Genomic DNA, 16496 nt, shown 5'->3' on the forward strand with positions numbered 1-16496 from the left:
TTTTACAAAAACCAAGTGAGTTTTGGTGCGTATGCCAGGAGGGACACCCCAGAATGTTAACTGTCATGATCACTGGCTGGTAGATGCTGTGATTTTTGTAGTGTTTTCATCCTTCATGCCTGGTTGACTTATCTGTCTCCTGAGTGTATCCAGAATTACTGTCCTTTATTTTTTATTACACAGATGTATGCATGTGCACTGTTTAAAAAAAAAGATGAGAACACATCAAAAAAATTTTTAATTAAAAAAAAGAAAAAAAGAGAGCGATCTATACATACAGATCCCAGCTGTCCTTCCAGTCTTTTTCTGAGGGTACACACTACTTTTTATTATTATTTTTTGAGACAGGGTCTCTCTGTGTTGCTCAGGCTGGAGTGTAGTGGTGTGATTACAGCTCACTGCAGCCTTGGCCTCCTGGGCTCAAGCAATCGATCCTCCAACCTCAGCCTCCTGAGCAGGTGGAACCACAGGCGTGCGCCACCATGCCTGGCTAATTTTTCTATTTTTTGTAGAGATGGGGTCTCGCTATGTTGCCCAGGTGGTCTTGAACTCCTGGGCTCAAGCGATCTACCGGCCTTGGCCTCCCAAAGTGCTGGGATTACAGGCGTGAGCCACCATGCCTGGCCCACTGAGGGTACATACTGTTTATGTAATTAAGGGAAGTGTTATCTTAGCTTTGACTTGAAATAATGTGTAGACAGAGGAGATGCTGACTCCTGTGGGTGGGGAATCAGCTCAGGAAAGGCCCTTGCCCAGGCCCAAGTCTGCAGTGAGGGGTGAGGGAATGTGAGCTCAGGGGACTCCCTGGCCAATCCCAGAATTCTCTCTGGCCCTCAGGCCGTGGATCCAGGACATCGAGGGAGCCAGCGCCAAGGACCTTTGCAGCGCGTCTTCGGTTGTGTCCCCGTCTTTTGTACCAACAGGTGAGGTGCCCCCTCAAAAGGTGGAGGAGAGAGGTGGGGACAAGTGTGCTTGGAAGGCTCCCCCAAGCACAGATGTTGTAAATGCCTTTCCTCACTTCCTTGCCCCCTACCCCTGTAAGCAGGTCCCCAGGAAGACCCAGTCCCAGGGGTCCCCGGAGTTGCCCATCGTGGCACCAGGGGCATAGCCCAGAGAGAGGCAGGGGAGCTTGGAGCTACTGTGGACGCTGGCACCCCCCTACCCCATGCCTTTTCTGCCTACAGGGGAGAAGCCATGTGAGCAAGTCCAGTTCCAGCCCAACACAGTGAACACTTTGGCCTGCCCGCTCCTCTCCAACCTGGCGACCCGACTCTGGCTACGCAACGGGGCCCCCGTCAATGCCTCGGCCTCCTGCCACGTGCTACCCACTGGGGACCTGCTGCTGGTGGGCACCCAACAGCTGGGGGAGTTCCAGTGCTGGTCACTAGAGGAGGGCTTCCAGCAGCTGGTAGCCAGCTACTGCCCAGAGGTGGTGGAGGACGGGGTGGCAGACCAAACAGATGAGGGTGGCAGTGTACCCGTCATTATCAGCACATCGCGTGTGAGTGCACCAGCTGGTGGCAAGGCCAGCTGGGGTGCAGACAGGTCCTACTGGAAGGAGTTCCTGGTGATGTGCACGCTCTTTGTGCTGGCCGTGCTGTTCCCAGTATTATTCTTGCTCTACCGGCACCGGAACAGCATGAAAGTCTTCCTGAAGCAGGGGGAATGTGCCAGCGTGCACCCCAAGACCTGCCCTGTGGTGCTGCCCCCCGAGACCCGCCCACTCAACGGCCTAGGCCCCCCTAGCACCCCACTCGATCACCGAGGGTACCAGGCCCTGTCAGACAGCCCCCCGGGGGCCCGAGTCTTCACTGAGTCAGAGAAGAGGCCACTCAGCATCCAAGACAGCTTTGTGGAGGTATCCCCAGTGTGCCCCCGGCCCCGGGTCCGCCTTGGCTCGGAGATCCGTGACTCTGTGGTGTGAGAGCTGACTTCCAGAGGACGCTGCCCTGGCTTCAGGGGCTGTGAATGCTCGGAGAGGGTCAACTGGACCTCCCCTCCGCTCTGCTCTTCATGGAACACGACCGTGGTGCCCAGCCCTTGGGAGCCTTGGAGCCAGCTGGCCTGCTGCTCTCCAGTCAAGTAGCGAGGCTCCTACCACCCAGACACCCAAACAGCCATGGCCCCAGAGGTCCTGGCCAAATATGGGGGCCTGCCTAGGTTGGTGGAACAGTGCTCCTTATGTAAACTGAGCCCTTTGTTTAAAAAACAATTCAAAATGTGAAACTAGAGTGAGAGGGAAGAGATAGCATGGAATGCAGCACACACGGCTGCTCCAGTTCATGGCCTCCCAGGGGTGCTGGGGATGCATCCAAAGTGGTTGTTTGAGACAGAGTTGGAAACCCTCACCAACTGGCCTCTTCACCTTCCACCTTATCCCGCTGCCACCGGCTGCCCTGTCTCACTGCAGATTCAGGACCAGCTTGGGCTCTGTGCGTTCTGCCTTGCCAGCCAGCCGAGGATGTAGTTGTTGCTGCCATCATCCCACCACCTCAGGGACCAGAGGGCTAGGTTGGCACTGTGGCCCTCACCAGGTCCTGGGCTCGGACCCAACTCCTGGACCTTTCCAGCCTGTATCAGGCTGTGGCCACACGAGAGGACAGCGTGAGCTCAGGAGAGATTTAGTGACAATGTACGCCTTTCCCTCAGAATTCAAGGAAGAGACTGTTGCCCGCCTTCCTCCATTGTTGCGTGAGAACCCGTGTGCCCCTTCCCACCATATCCACCCTCGCTCCATCTTTGAACTCAAACACGAGGAACTAACTGTACCCTGGTCCTCTCCCCCGTCCCCAATTCACCCTCCATCCCTCACCTTCCTCCACTCTAAGGGATATCAACACTGCCCAGCACAGGGGCCCTGAATTTATGTGGTTTTTATATATTTTTTAATAAGATGCACTTTATGTCATTTTTTAATAAAGTCTGAAGAATTATTGTTTAATCCTGGCTCTTCCTCTTCAAGGACAGTTGCTTTTTGAGGTAGGTCTAGTCTTCTGGGTTCTGAGAGGTTCTGAACCTCCTCTTTGCAGGGTCAAGGGAGCCAGAGTCAGCCTAGCCTGGTCAGCAACGTCTCCCTGTGGGGCGGCTCTGAGGTGGGGAGCTTAACGCACTGATAGGCGGAGGCAGGGGGTTCATTGTGTTTACCTCAACCCCTTTATTCTGCATCCCCAATTCAGTTTAGCAAGGGTAGGGACACAAGGGATGGGATGGGATGGGGGCCCTTTATTAAAGTTTTTAATTCTTCAAATCATGCAGTAAAATAGACTTTACTGATGTACGGTTCTTTACATTTTGATGCATGCAGAGACTCATCTAACCACCACCCCAATCAGGATACAGGCGAGTACCACACCTCCTGCTGCCCCTTCATCCTCACACCCTCCCACGGGGACAGCCAGCATGGGTGCGGCTTGACTTCCCACTGGCCTCTGCTCGATATGCTGCTTATTCCTAGGATGATTGAAGGCTCTTAGAAGAGAAGTCCAGTCCTTCCTCATACCAGTGTATCTCATGTCACACATAGGGTCAAACTTCTAAACCTTTATTACTGATTAGTACAAACACAAACGGAGCAATGACAACAGCAGTGAGGAGAGGCCCTGACAACGAGGGCCGCCCCTGCCCGGGGTGAGGCTGCACAGGGCCAGCTCCAGGCTGGGCCAGCTTGGCCCGCACTGGCAACACAGGCTTGACCTTGGCCACAGCTCAGCAGTAGAAAGGTTCTTGGACAGGGTGCCGGGACACAACGCTGGGGCTGCTGTCACAGGACAATCTTAAAGGAGCTGAACAAGAGAAAAGTGGTGGCTTTTCCGCTGGAAGAGGAGGGTGGGGACTAAACCCAAACTTGCCCCCTTCTCCCTTTAGACCCTTCTTTGGAACGGGCTGTGTTCCGTGTGTCAGCCCCTCTGGAAGAACCCCCCGAGACATCCAGAGGGGGCTTTCTGGACCCGCACACAGGGTCAGAGCTTCTAAACCTTTATTACTAATTAGTACAAACACAGAGCAATGACAATGGCAGTGGGAAGGGGAGAGGTCTTGACAAGGAGGGCTGCCCCTGCCCGGGGCGAGACTGCCAGCTTAGCCAGCCCTGTGTGTGGGGACTGGGGCTTTCTCTCACCCTGGCACCACCTCCTGTAGCCATGTCCTAGGCCTAGAGGCAGCAGGTCGGAACCTGCAGGTACCCAGAATGAAGGGGGACCACTGTCATACCTGGCAAAGTCTGGAGAACGGGAGATGACGTGCTGGAACTCAGAGAGGTTGATGGTTCCATCCCTGTCAATGTCAGACTCCTCCAGGATCTGGGAAAGGGAGAGTTTCAGGCCAGAGCCCCAACTGCTCCCTCCCGCTCCCAGGCCCAGCTGGGGCAGGGCCTGCTCAGCTGCTCACGTTGTCGATGAGCTGCTTCATCTCAGACGCACTAAGCCGTGTGTCCTCGCCCTCTCCCGTGAGGCAGTTCACCAGCCGGCTCAGGTCTTCTCTGTTCAAGGTTCCGTCATCATCAAAGTCTAGAGAGCAGACACAGGAAGCCAAAAGACACGGTTGGGAGGGGCTCTGAGGTTCCCCAAACGGCGCCCATTTCCCAAGCAGGGCCACCACGAAGCCCACGTGGGAAGGGATGGTGTCCTGCCGGGCTGCTCCTGGTTCTCACCAAAGATGCGGAAGGCATAATGGGACTTGATGTCCGGCGTGGCTGTGTCACTGAACACACTGAGGAGATCCAGGAAGTCCTCAAAGCTAAGGCTGTCTTTGGCTGGGGATGTGGAGAAGACCCTGCAGATTCGCTCCTTGAAGGGGTTGGCCTAGGAGAACAAACGCCACAGGACGTGGCCCAGGTCACACACTCACTAAAGCCTACCAGAAACTTGAGAGAGCAGGTCACAGGACCAGCGCCAGGGAGCTCAGGCTCGCGGGGGTGAACAGTCAGTGCTTTGGGGCCAACATGGAGGGCAGCGGGGGCACAGGAAAGCAAACTGACCCAGTGGGGAAGGGACTGAGATGGCTTCCTGGGAGTCAAGTGTTTAACCCAAAGGCAGGTCACGTGCAACGTAAGTGTGGGCAGAGAGGGAACAAGAAGTCATCCTAAACAAAGGGAACGAGATGGGCTGGTGATTTGAAAACACAAATATTTAACTGAACAGCTATTGTGTTACAGGCACCGGGCCAGGCCCTTTGCACAGAAATTTTGCAGCAGCCCTGCGGAGTGGCAATCAGCCTCTAGAACACGGTTCCTCAAACTCTAATAAGGCACCTCAACTCCTCTTAAGGGACAAAACTTCTTTGAACTTCCAAGATTATGTTCTAGAATCCCCATTTGAAAAGCACCATTCTAGATAACTCTGCCAGGTGATTTTGGTAAAGTCCTTGCCCCTAGAAAATTAGAACTAAGCAGAAAAATGACCAGAGTGGGGACCAGTGACCCCATGATCCCAAAGCTAGTGGCAGATGGAGTTAGGGGGTCTAGCAGGGAGGGAGTGGTGGGAGAGGTGTCAAAGGAGGGGAGCGCTTGCACCTTGAGCTCTGGAAGGCTGAGAATCTGCTCGAAGGGCACTTGTGCCCGAAGTGACGACTCCACGCTCCGCTGCTCCTGGGGAAGCAGCTCACAAAACCGCCTGTGGGCTCTGGTAGAGAGAGGGGAACTGTCGGTGTTCTCAGCGATCGGTCTCCCTGTGTGTTCATTCCCACTCCTTGCCTGCTGCTCATCATCAACCAGGTGAGGAGCTAAAACCACGTACACAGAACTTCCGAGTCATCAGGCAACAGTAAGCAAAAGGACATGTCACAAGGCAGTACAGCCTAGGAGTCTATTCTTGCAATGAGTATTTACTGAGCATTTACTATGTGCTTGGCACTGATTCTAGAGATCCCCAAGGGATGAAGAAGTTGGGAAAGGAGCCAGAAGTTGGCCCTAAAGAATTGGCCAGGCACGGTGGCTCACACCTGTAATCCCAGCACTTTGGGAGGCCAAGGCGGGCGGAGCATTTGAGGTCAGGCCTCTGAGACCAGTCTGAGCAACATGGTGAACCCCTTCTCTACTAAAAATACAAAAATTAGCCGGGCATGGTGGCGGGTGCCTATAATCCCAGCTACTCAGGAGGCTGAGGCAGGAGAATCGCTTGAACCCGGAGGCAGGAGAATCACTTGAACCCGGAGGCAGAGCCTGCAGTGAGCCAAGATCGTGCCCCAGCACTCCAGCCTGGGCGACAGAGCGAGACTCTGTCTCAAAAAAAAAAAACGGAGAAAAGAGCAAAACCAAAAATCTCATTCTCACCTTCACTCCAGGGATCTCTTACCCTCAAAGCCTCCTTTTTAGCAACCACACTGAACTGTCCTCCTCGGCCTCCACCTCCTTCCCATGAGCTTATCTTTGCCACAGGAACCTGGCCTGCATAAATCTGGCAAAAGGGCTTCCAGCCCAAGTTCAAATCTACTTACTCAGAGTGTTGTCTTAAGCAGTCACCAAACCTTTCTGAACCTGTTTCATTGTCCAGTACCTCTCTCCTAAAGTTTAAATTAGGTAATGCAGGCAACCATTTAGCACAGTCCCTGGCACATGGTGAGTGCTCAGAAAGCGATAACGGTTACTGTATTATTCAGGTAAAGTTGGGAGAAGGAGCCGGGCTCCCCAAGGCTTCTGTGGTTTAGCCACTGGGCAAGGTCGGCCCCAGCCGGACTGGGGCAGGAAGTTCGGCAGTGCTGAAGCTAGTGGAGCTCAGGGTCAAAGAGCGCCTAACTTTTCCTGGAGGCTGTAAGGTGGCTCCGCGGTGCCACGCTGGGGCCTCAGGCGAGGGCAGGGAGGGCGTGCCGGGAGGAGGGCGCAGCCCGGGCTAGGTCTCCCGGCCTCCAGCTCCCGCTCCTCTGCAGACCTCAGGCCAGCCCCCGCCCCTCCCTCGGGACAGCGCCCCCGAAGCTGTCTCTAGAGGATCCCGGGGTCGGAGGCAGGGTTCAAGGCAGCACTTACAGGAGGATCTCCTGCTTCGTCAGGAACGTCAAGTCCTGGAAGGCAAAGCCAGAGCGGGGATTAGCGGACCGCTGGGAGGCCGCGGCCGCCCCGCAGCCAGCTCCCGGACCCTGCTCCCGAGAAGAGGCCCGCACGCGAGCTCCCCAGGGCCAGGCGTCCCGCGCACCTGGTACTCGGCCAGCAGCTCCTTGGACAGGCGACTGCCCGAGCCCCCCATCGCCCCGCCGCGCGCACAGCTCCGCCAACTCGCCTCGAGACGCAGACAACTTTCTCACTTCCGCCCTTGGGCCGCGTCACTGCCCGGTCCCCGCGGCAACCGCTCCTGGGGCCACCACCCCCGGGCCCGCCCCCTCCTAAAAGCTGCCAGGCGTTCCCAGCCGGGTTTGGCAGGCGAGCTGCCGGCTCCAAGCGGTCCTAGGCAAGCTGGAGGCGGGGCCCGGGGAGGGGCCCGACGCTCCGGGGCGGAGCCCGGGACTCACGGCCCCGCCTCCGGGGTGGGAGGGGGCGGGCCACGCCGCGCGCGTGCGTGCTGGCTGCGTATGCGTCACGGGCGTCGTGACCTCGCTGTGGCCCCGGCAGCGGCTGCGGGGAAAGTCGCGAGGTGCATCCGCTTCGGCTGCAGTAGGTGGTGGCGGCGGCAGCCCTGGGTGGGGTCCCATAGGGGCATCTGAGAAGTCACTGGAGCTAGCGTTTCCGGGAAACCTGGAGACTCGCTGAGTGGCGGGGGTCGTCGGCTGCCCCTCTGCCCAGCAAGGGCTTTTCTAGATGTTATCATCAGGCAATCGCTGCACCTGTCGCAGCCCCCAAGCCACCTCTTCCAGAAGTAACCATAACCTTGCTTCCTTCTTAGGCTATTTACTGAGGACCCACTGGATGTCAAGCATTGTGCATAGTTTTCTTCGATTGTTGCAACATCCCTTGCAAGGTAGGTTCCCATTTTACAAAGATGGAAATACGTAAGTCCAAAGGGTGTTAGTGATTTTTCCGGGCGCCGGCATTTAGAAGGTAATCGGTCCAGTCCAAGGCACTTTTAAAGGCTCTCCACTGCTGTTCTCATCATTCCAGCTGACCTGCCGTCCTTTTGACTCCATCTCACCCCTAGACTGCTGACCCTTTGCTCTTGTCCCCTCTTAACCTCTAGGATAATGTTTGGCACATAGTAGGCTCTCAGTAAATATCATCGAATGCATAATAAATGAATGAACGTATACTATTGCAAAAGGTAAGGATTCCAAACTGCTGGGAGGAGGAAGTGGAGGTTGTGTTGGTCAGGCTGGGATTAATTCTTGATCCTTCCAATCCATTATACTTGCTGATCTTTGTAAAGTCTAAATCTGAGCATGTTAGTCTCAGTTTATAACCATTAAATGGTTAAAAACCCAAATCCTGGCCCTCTGTAACTGGACTTCCTCCTATTGGCTCTCTGTGTTTCAGCCACTTTGGGCCCTCGGTCCCTCTTCCATCTCATCCTCAGGGAAGCCTTTCCTGACTCCCTAGACTGCCTAGGAATCTACTTTACACTGGAAGAATACCCAGTGCTCTCCTTGGCAGCATGTGTTTGATAAGACCCACTGTATTAACATGTACATTCCATCATTGTAGAAATATTCAAGGCCAGGCGCGGTGGCTCATGCCTGTAATCTCAGCACTTTGGGAGGCTGAAGCAGGCGGATCACTTGAGGCCAGGAGTTCAAGACCAGCATGGCCAACATGGCAAAACCCCATCTCTACTAAAAATACAAAAATTAGCCAGACATGGTTAAACCTGGGAGCTGGAGGTTGCAGTGAGCAGAGATTGTGCCACTGCAGTCCAGCCTGGGCAACAGAGTGAGACTCTGTCTCAAAAAATAAAAATAAAAATAAATAACTAGGGTATAGGCCCATCCCAACCTGATCATTTTTCTCTTTTTTTTTTTGAGACAGAGTCTCGCTGTGTCGCCTAGGCTGGAGTGCAGTGGCACGATCTCGGCTCACTGCAAGCTCCGCCTCCTGGGTTCACGCCATTCTCCTACCTTAGCCTCCCCAGCAGCTGGGACTACAGGCACCCGCCACCACGCCCGGCTAATTTTTTTGTATTTTTGGTAGAGATGGGGTTTCACCCTGTTAGCCAGGATGGTCTGGATCTCCTGACCTCGTGATTCGCCCACCTCGGCCTCCCAAAGTGCTGGGATTACAGGCGTGACCCACCGTGCCTGGCCGATCATTTTTCTCTTAATAGCAAGCTCTTTCTGTCCAAGAAAGAGTTAGTCTTCTGTTAGTAAAAGCTTAGGCAAAAAGCAAGAAGCTGTCATTATGTCTCCTGTACTAAATAGACCTTGTTTGCCTCTTACAAGCCAAGGCGAATACCTGGACTGCATGGTAATAAGTATCTGTCTTCTTTTTTTTTTGAGACAGAGTTTCACTCTTGTTGCCCAGGCTGGAGTGCAATGGCATGATCTCAGCTCACCGCAACCTCCGCCTCCTGAGTTCAAGCAATTCTCCTGCCTCAGCCTCCTGAATAGCTCGGATTACAGGCATGTGCCACCACACCCAGCTAGTTTTGTATTTTTAGTAGAGACGGGGTTTCTCCATGTTGGTCAGGCTGGTCTCGAACTCCCAACCTCAGGTGATCGCCTGTCTTGGCCTCCCAAAGTGCTAGGATTACAGGCGTGCGCCACTGCACCCAGCCATAAGTATCTCTTTATAGTGAAGACATGAGAGTCAGCTTTGTGCCTGGTGACCAGCTGTGATCTAGATCTCTCAGTCACTTCACTTGGCTCTGAACCCTTCATGGAACAACCTTTGGTTTTCATTTTGCTTCCTGATTCATTTTGTACACTGACCAGCCAGCAAGAACCTTTTGTGCCATTTGGCACATTTCTCATTGTAAATTATTTTTATTTGTGAGATGGAGTCTCACTCTGTCACCAGGCTGGAGTACAGTGGTATGATCTTGGCTTACTGCAACCTCTGCCTCCCAGGTTCAACTGATTCTCATGCCTCAGCCTCCTGAGTAGCTGGGATTACAGGAGTGCACCACCACACCCAGCTAATTTTTGTATTTTTTTTTAGTAGAGACGGGGTTTCACCATGTCGGCCAGGATGGTCTCGATCTCCTGATCTCTTGATCCGCCTCCCTCCGCCTCCCAAAGTGCTGAGCCACCACGCCCGGCCTCTCATGGTAGATTATTAAATGGGCAGTCTGAATCATTTGGTAGTCCTCGGTGAATCTGGTTAGCATATTGTCCCTCCTGTACCTGATCAACTTTTGGTACAGTGATAAAACCGAGCTGCTGATATACTTTTATTTTTTATTTTATTCATTTTCTTGAGACAGAGTCTCACTCTGTCGCCAGGCTGGAGTGCAGTGGTGCGATCTTAGCTCACTGCAACCTCCGCCTCCCAGATTCAAGCGATTCTCCTGCCTTAGCCTCCCGAGTAGCTGAGATTACAGACGCCCACTACCACAATCTGGCTAATTTTTTTGTATTTTTAGTAGAGATAGGGTTTCACCATATTGGCCAGGCTGGTCTCGAACTCCTGACCTCGTGATCCACCCACCTTGGCCCCCCAAAGTGCTGGGATTACAGGCGTGAGCCACCATGCCCGGACTTTATTGTAATTTTCTTTTTTTCCCTTTTTTTTTTTTTTTGAGATGGAGTCTTGCTCTGTCACCAGGCTGGAATGCAGTGGCACCACCTCAGTTCACCACAACCTCCACCTCCCAGGTTCAAGTGATTCTCCTGCCTCAGCCTCCCAAGTAGCTGGGACTACAGGTGTGTGCCCACCACCACGCCCAGCTAATTTTTGTATTTTTAGTAGAGACAGGGTTTCACCATGTTGGCCAGGATGGTCTCGGTATCTTGACCTCGTGATTCACCTGCGTCAGCCTCCCAATGTGCTGGTCCAGGGATTACAGGTGTGAGCCACCGCACCCAGCCCCTCATTGTGATTTTGATTTGCCTTTTCTTATTGATTAATGATGTTAAACATCCCAAATGTGCTTGTTGGCCATCTTTATATCTTATTTGAAAAAATGTCTAAGATTATCTCTTTTTTTTCTCCTTTTTTTGGTTTTGTATTATTTTTATTATCTCGTTTTAAATTTTTTCGCCTGTCAGATAAGACTCTCTTTTATTAGAATAAGATACTACATTAGTCGGGCCTGGTGCAAGTGCCTGTGGTCCCAGCTACTTGGGAGGCTGAGGTGGATGGATTGCTTGAGTCTGGGAGGCAGACATTGCAGTAAGGTGAGAATAAGATACTACATTTGATCATCAAAATTATGCTTAGCTTCACTTTTTTGTTGTTGTTGTCTTTTACCTTGCAGCTCCAGCTCAAAGGATTAGCTTCACTTTTAAACATTTTTGGCCAGGTGCGGTGGCTCACGCCTGTAATCCCAGCACTTTGGGAGGCCAAGGCAGGTGGATCACCTGAGGTCAGGAGTTCGAGACCAGCCTGGCCAACATGGTGAAACCTGGTCTTTCCTAAAAATACAAACATTAGCCGGGCGTGGTGACACACACCTGTAGTCCCAGCTACTCAGGAGGCTGAGGCATGAAAATCACTTGAACCTGGGTGGTGGAGGTTGCAGTGAGCCAAGATCGTGCCACTGCACTGCAGCCTGGCTGACAGAGTGAGATTCTGTCTTTAAAAAAAAAAAATTGACCATCTGAACCATTTCTAAGTGTATAGTCGTGTTAAGCACATTCACGATGTTGTGCAGCAAATCTCCAGGACGTTTTCATCTTGCAAACTAAGCCTCAATACTCATTAAACTTAGCTTGACTTTTGATATGTAATTTTTTATATGTTTTGTTTCCTTTCTGTTTTATTAACATGAAGTTTCTGGACCAGCAGAGCTGAAGGAACCCAAACTTGGACTGAAGTGACTCTACTAAGGTAATGCCTCCTTTTGACATCCTATCTGAGCCAGTGGCAGACCCCTCTCCCTGACAGTGCTGGGTCCAGGGCTCCAGGCAGCCAGGGGAAGATGAAGACAGGCACTAATTTCCCCCTTGAAAGGTTGGCCCTGGACACTTACCCACACATCAGTGCCATCCTCACCCAAATGTTTCTATGCATGACCAATTGGAATCACTATGGAACATGGAAAAGCTTTTCCCACAAAAGAAGTGGTCATCTTTGAAACCCTGAGCACTCTCATGCACTGGAACTCAGGTATGATTTTCTGGAGGGCAGTTTGATGGTGTGTATCAAAAATCTGAGCCATGGGAATTTGAGACCACCTGAACAGCATAGCAAGGCCCTGTCTCTACCAAAAACAAAACAAAACAAAATAAAACCAAAACCTGAGCCATGGACCTACTCTGACCCAGTGGTATACCAGGATCTTATTTTAAAGGAAAATAAAAACATGACATGTTCAATGATGAGTGTGTGAGTGTATAGGATGTTCATTGCCACATTGTGTATAATAGAATGAAACTAGCTACAACCTATATAAACAGTTGAAGATTGGTTAAAAAGTCAAGATCCATCTATGTATGAAAATGAAGCTAAACATAAATTGTGATTTTTCCTTAGGCATTATAACAAAGGGTTATATTTTATCTTTATTGTTTCTCCATTAAAAAAATTTACTCAATATATATAATTTTTAGAAAGAAAAAATAGTTGATCTATATGAGACATAAAATGTGTGTGTGTGTGTGTGTGTGTGTGTGTGTGTGTGTGTATGTATTAGTCTGTTCTCACACTGCTGTGAAGAAATACCCAAGACTAGGTAATTTATAAAGGAAAGAGGTTTTATTGACTCACAGTTCTGCAAGGGTGGACAGGCCTCAGGAAACTTACAATCATGACAGAAGGGGAAGCAAACACATCCTTCTTCACATGGCAGCAGCAGGGAGACGTGCAGAGCAAAGAGGGAGGTAAAGCCTCTTATAAAACCATCAGATCTCATGAGAACTCACTATCACTAGAACAGCATGGAGGTGACCGCCCCCATGATTCATTTACTTCCCACCGGGCCCCTCCCACAACAAGTGGGGATTATAGGAACCACAAGATGAAATTTGGGTGGAGACATAGCCAAACCATATCTATCTATCTATCTATCTATATATTTTTTTGAGACAGAGTTTCACTCTTACTGTCCAGGCTGGACTGCAATGGTGCGATCTCGGCAGTGCCTGGTGGCACATGCCTGTAGTTCCAGATACTTGGGATGCTGAGGTGAAAGAATCCCTTGAGCCTGGGAGGTCAAGGCTTCAGGGAGACATGTATGCACCACTGCACTCCTGCCTGGGTGACAGAGTGAGAACCTGTTTCAAAATAAAATAGGCCGTGGCTGGGCGCAGTGGCTCACACCTGTAATCCCAGCACTTTGGGAAGCTGAGGTGGGTGGATCACCTGAGGTCAGGAGTTCAAGACCAGCCAGACCAACATGGTGAAACCCTGTCTCTACCAAAAATACAAAATTAGCTGGCTGTGGTGGCACATTCCTATAATCCCAGCTACTTGGGAGGCTGAGGCCGGAGAATCGCTTGAACCTGGGAGGTAGAGGTTGCAGTGAGCCAAGATAGCGCCATTGCACTCCAGCCTGGGTGACAGAGTGATAAATAAATAAATAAATAGGCCAGGTGCGGTGGCTCAGGCCTGTAATCCCAGCACTTTGGGAGGCCGAGAGGGGAGGGTCACCGGAGGTCAGGATTTCAAGACCAGCCTGGCCAATATGGTGAAACCCTGCCTCTACTAAAAATACAAAAATTAGCCGGGCCTGGTGGCGGGTGCCTGTAATTCCAGCTGCTTGGGAGGCTGAGGCATGAGAATCACTTGAACCCAGGAGGTGGAGGTTGCGGTGAGCCAAGATCGCGCCACTGCCCTCTAGCCTGGGCAACAGAGTGAGACTCTGTCTCAAAAAAATAAAAATAAATAAATAAGCTGGGCATGTTGGTTCATGCCTGTAATCCCAGCACTTTGGGAGGCCAAGGCAAAGGGATCACCCGACGTCAGGAGTTCAAGACCAGCCTGGCCAACATGGTGAAACACCATCTCTACTAAAAATACAAAAATTACCCGGGCATGGTGGTGCCTGCCTGTAACCCCAGCTGCCCAGGAGGCTGAGGCGGGAGAACCGCTTGAACCCAGGAGGCGGAGGTTACAGTGAACCAAGATCACTGCCACTGCACTCCAGCCTGGGTGACAGAGTGAGACTCCATCTCAAAAAAATAAATAAATAAATAAATACAATGACAATCTCTGGAGGTGGGTTACCATCATGTGTTTTCATCTTTTATGACTATTTCAGGTCAGCTCTATGGCTCTTCCACATGATTCAAACGAAACTTCCTATTTGCTGCCTCCCAACAATGAGGACTGGGGCGGGCAAACCATTCCTGACTTTGTTTATGGGCAGAAGGATCTCACGGCAGAAGGGATTCAGTGGCCAAGGAATGCACCTGGCATCCCGGATGCTCTGCCACAATCTCCCTTTGATGCTGCACTCTGCTCTGCCTGGAAGCAGCGGGTGGAGCTGGGGCTGTTTCGCTACCGTCTACGGGAGCTACAGACCCAAATCCTCCCTGGTGCTGTGGGTTTCGTGGCTCAGCTGAATGTGGAGCGTGGTGTGCAGAGGAGGCCCCCGCAGACCATCAAGAGCGTGAGGCAGGCATTTGACCCTGTACAGTTCAACTTCAACAAGATCCGGCCCGGAGAAGTCCTCTTCCGTTTGCACCGGGAGCCTGATCTCCCTGGGACTCTGCTGCAAGAAGACATCCTGGTGGTGATCAACGTCAGCCCCCTGGAGTGGGGCCACGTGCTGCTGGTGCCTGAGCCTGCCCGCCAGCTCCCCCAGCGCCTGCTGCCGGGTGCACTGAGGGCAGGGATTGAGGCTGTGCTGCTGAGCTTACACCCGGGCTTCCGTGTCGGCTTCAACAGCCTGGGAGGCTTGGCCTCGGTGAACCACCTCCACCTGCATGGCTATTACCTGGCCCACAGACTGCCCGTGGAGCAGGCGCCAAGCGAGCCCCTGGACCCTGGAGGCCATTTGCATCTGCTCCAGGACCTCCCAGCTCCTGGCTTCCTCTTTTACACTCGTGGGCCAGGGCCTGACTTGGAGTCCTTGATAAGCAGGGTATGTCGGGCCACTGATTATCTGACTGACCATGAGATTGCTCATAACTTGTTTGTCACCCGGGGAGCTCCGCCGGGAAAGACATCACCTTCCTCAGCCCTCACAGGGGTCCGAGTAATTCTGTGGGCCCGGAAGTCCAGCTTTGGGATAAAGGACGGTGAAGCTTTCAATGTTGCCCTCTGTGAGCTGGCTGGGCACCTCCCTGTCAAAACATCCCAGGACTTCAGCAGCCTGACAGAGGCAGCTGCTGTGGCCCTCATTCAGGACTGTCGGCTGCCCCCATCCCAGGCAGAAGAGGTACAGGCAGCACTGGTAGCCCTGATGTCCCAGGAAGAGCAATAATACTTCTGGATGTATTTATGTTCTTTTTTTCTTTTCTTTTGAGATAGGGTCTCACTCTGTCCCCAGGCTAGAGTGTAGTGGTAGGATCCTGGCTCACTGTAGCCTCCACCTCTGGGGCTGAAGTGATCCTCCCACCTCAGCCTCTTGAGTAGCTGAGACTACAGGCGTGCACCACCACACACCTGGCTTTTTTTTTTTTTTTTTTTTTTTTTAACGATTAGGTGATTTTGTATTTTTTTATATAGACAGCGTTTCACCATGTTGCCCAGGCTGGTCTTGAACTCTTGGGCTGAAGCAATCCTCCCACCTCGGCCTCCCAAAGTACTGAGATGACAGGAGTGAGCCCCTGGATTCTTTTCTGTTTCTTTTTTTTTTTTTTTTGAGACAGAGTCTCGCTCTGTCACCTAGGTTGGGGTGCACTGGCACAATCTCGGCTCACTGCAACCTCCACCTCTAGGGTTCAAGTGATCCTCCTGGCTCAGCCTCCCAAGTAGCTGGGACTACAGGCTCCTGCCACCAAACCCGGCTAATTTTTTTGTATTTTTAAAAGAGAAGGGGTTTCACCACATTGGCTAGGCTGGTCTTGAACTCCTGACTTTAGGTGATCCGCCCGCCTCGGCCTCCCAAAGTGCTGGGATTACAGGCGTGAGCCACCACACCCAGCCAGGATGTATTCATTTTCTACCTGATGAGTCCCTTTCCAGAGCACTGTCCATCATAGTCATTTGGACATTTATTTTCATGGCTGCCTTCTCACCTGTCTCAGCCTAAGAAGAAGGATGAAGAAAGCTGATAATGATCTCTTAAAGGGGAGAAAGATAATGGTCTCTTTAAAGGGGAGCTGATAGTGGTCTCTTTAAAGGGGAGAAAATCTGGAATAATTCTACTGAGTAAGACATCATGAATGTATCTGCTACCTCTCCCCGTTCTTCTTGTTCAAGCCCCAGGGGTGTTAAAAAGGAGAGTGTGTGACAGTTACACACTCCTGACTTTACATTTGGATTTTGTCTTCCTTTTATATCAAATGTTAGCAAGGTAATAGTGCATGTGCCTCCAGTATTGAGCTGCCACTTCTGTTCTCAGCCTCTCTGTTTATTCCCCTTTGCTCACCACTTATTT

The 16496-nt window shown here is 51.9% G+C and overlaps 4 protein-coding genes across 11 annotated transcripts in view; 3 read left to right on the forward strand and 1 right to left on the reverse strand.

Moving 5' to 3' along the window:
- SEMA4B (semaphorin 4B) overlaps positions 1-2941 on the forward strand; it is a 44879-nt gene extending 41938 nt beyond the window's left edge. For both annotated transcript variants that reach the window (XM_003807724.6, XM_055098515.2), the window contains 2 exons: positions 838-923; positions 1185-2941. In XM_003807724.6, the coding sequence (XP_003807772.5) occupies positions 838-923; positions 1185-1924 (826 nt within the window). In that variant the 3' untranslated portion in view covers positions 1925-2941. The remainder of the gene's footprint in view (positions 1-837; positions 924-1184) is intronic.
- Positions 2256-2941, forward strand: LOC129393961 (uncharacterized). Its single transcript, XM_063596928.1, has one exon. It carries the CDS (start codon positions 2256-2258, stop codon positions 2859-2861), a length of 606 nt encoding a protein of 201 aa, XP_063452998.1. The 3' UTR covers positions 2862-2941.
- Positions 2942-3525: 584 nt separating this feature from the next.
- Positions 3526-7486, reverse strand: CIB1 (calcium and integrin binding 1). Of its 4 annotated transcripts, none has more exons than XM_003807727.5 (7): positions 7125-7486; positions 6959-6993; positions 5510-5738; positions 4649-4799; positions 4387-4505; positions 4210-4298; positions 3526-3782 (listed from the first exon to the last, which is right to left on the reverse strand). In XM_003807727.5, exons 1-7 carry the CDS (start codon positions 7173-7175, stop codon positions 3761-3763), a joined length of 696 nt encoding a protein of 231 aa, XP_003807775.1. In that variant the 5' UTR covers positions 7176-7486; the 3' UTR covers positions 3526-3760. The 4 variants fall into 4 exon arrangements, with proteins under 4 accessions (XP_003807775.1, XP_003807774.1, XP_063452996.1 ...); XM_003807726.5 differs by having other exon boundaries at positions 5510-5618; positions 7125-7444; XM_063596926.1 differs by having other exon boundaries at positions 3526-4298.
- On the forward strand, positions 7450-16371 carry GDPGP1 (GDP-D-glucose phosphorylase 1). Of its 4 annotated transcripts, XM_063596924.1 has the most exons (5): positions 7450-7579; positions 7809-7883; positions 9353-9471; positions 11783-11839; positions 14211-16371. In XM_063596924.1, the coding sequence occupies exon 5, from the start codon at positions 14220-14222 to the stop codon at positions 15375-15377; it is 1158 nt and encodes a 385-aa protein (XP_063452994.1). In that variant the 5' UTR covers positions 7450-7579; positions 7809-7883; positions 9353-9471; positions 11783-11839; positions 14211-14219; the 3' UTR covers positions 15378-16371. The 4 variants fall into 4 exon arrangements, with proteins under 4 accessions (XP_063452994.1, XP_014197069.1, XP_063452995.1 ...); XM_014341583.4 differs by lacking the exon at positions 9353-9471; XM_034939421.3 differs by lacking the exon at positions 7450-7579 and having other exon boundaries at positions 7607-7883.
- The last annotated feature ends 125 nt before the right edge of the window (positions 16372-16496 follow it).

The sequence above is a fragment of the Pan paniscus genome, chromosome 16, assembly GCF_029289425.2.
Source record: "Pan paniscus chromosome 16, NHGRI_mPanPan1-v2.0_pri, whole genome shotgun sequence".
NCBI lineage: Eukaryota > Metazoa > Chordata > Mammalia > Primates > Hominidae > Pan > Pan paniscus.

Excerpts from the sequence above, each read along its gene's own strand:
- CIB1 (XM_063596926.1), bottom strand. The coding sequence starts at position 7,175 with ATGGGGGGCTCGGGCAGTCGCCTGTCCAAGGAGCTGCTGGCCGAGTAC. Across the intron at positions 6,994-7,124 it reads AGCTGCTGGCCGAGTACCAG|GACTTGACGTTCCTGACGAA; the intron begins GTGCGCGGGACG and ends TTTGCCTTCCAG. Across the intron at positions 5,739-6,958 it reads ACGAAGCAGGAGATCCTCCT|TTCTGTGTACGTGGTTTTAG; the intron begins GTAAGTGCTGCC and ends ATGACTCGGAAG.
- GDPGP1 (XM_063596924.1), top strand. The coding sequence starts at position 14,220 with ATGGCTCTTCCACATGATTCAAACGAAACTTCCTATTTGCTGCCTCCC.
- LOC129393961 (XM_063596928.1), top strand. The coding sequence starts at position 2,256 with ATGCAGCACACACGGCTGCTCCAGTTCATGGCCTCCCAGGGGTGCTGG.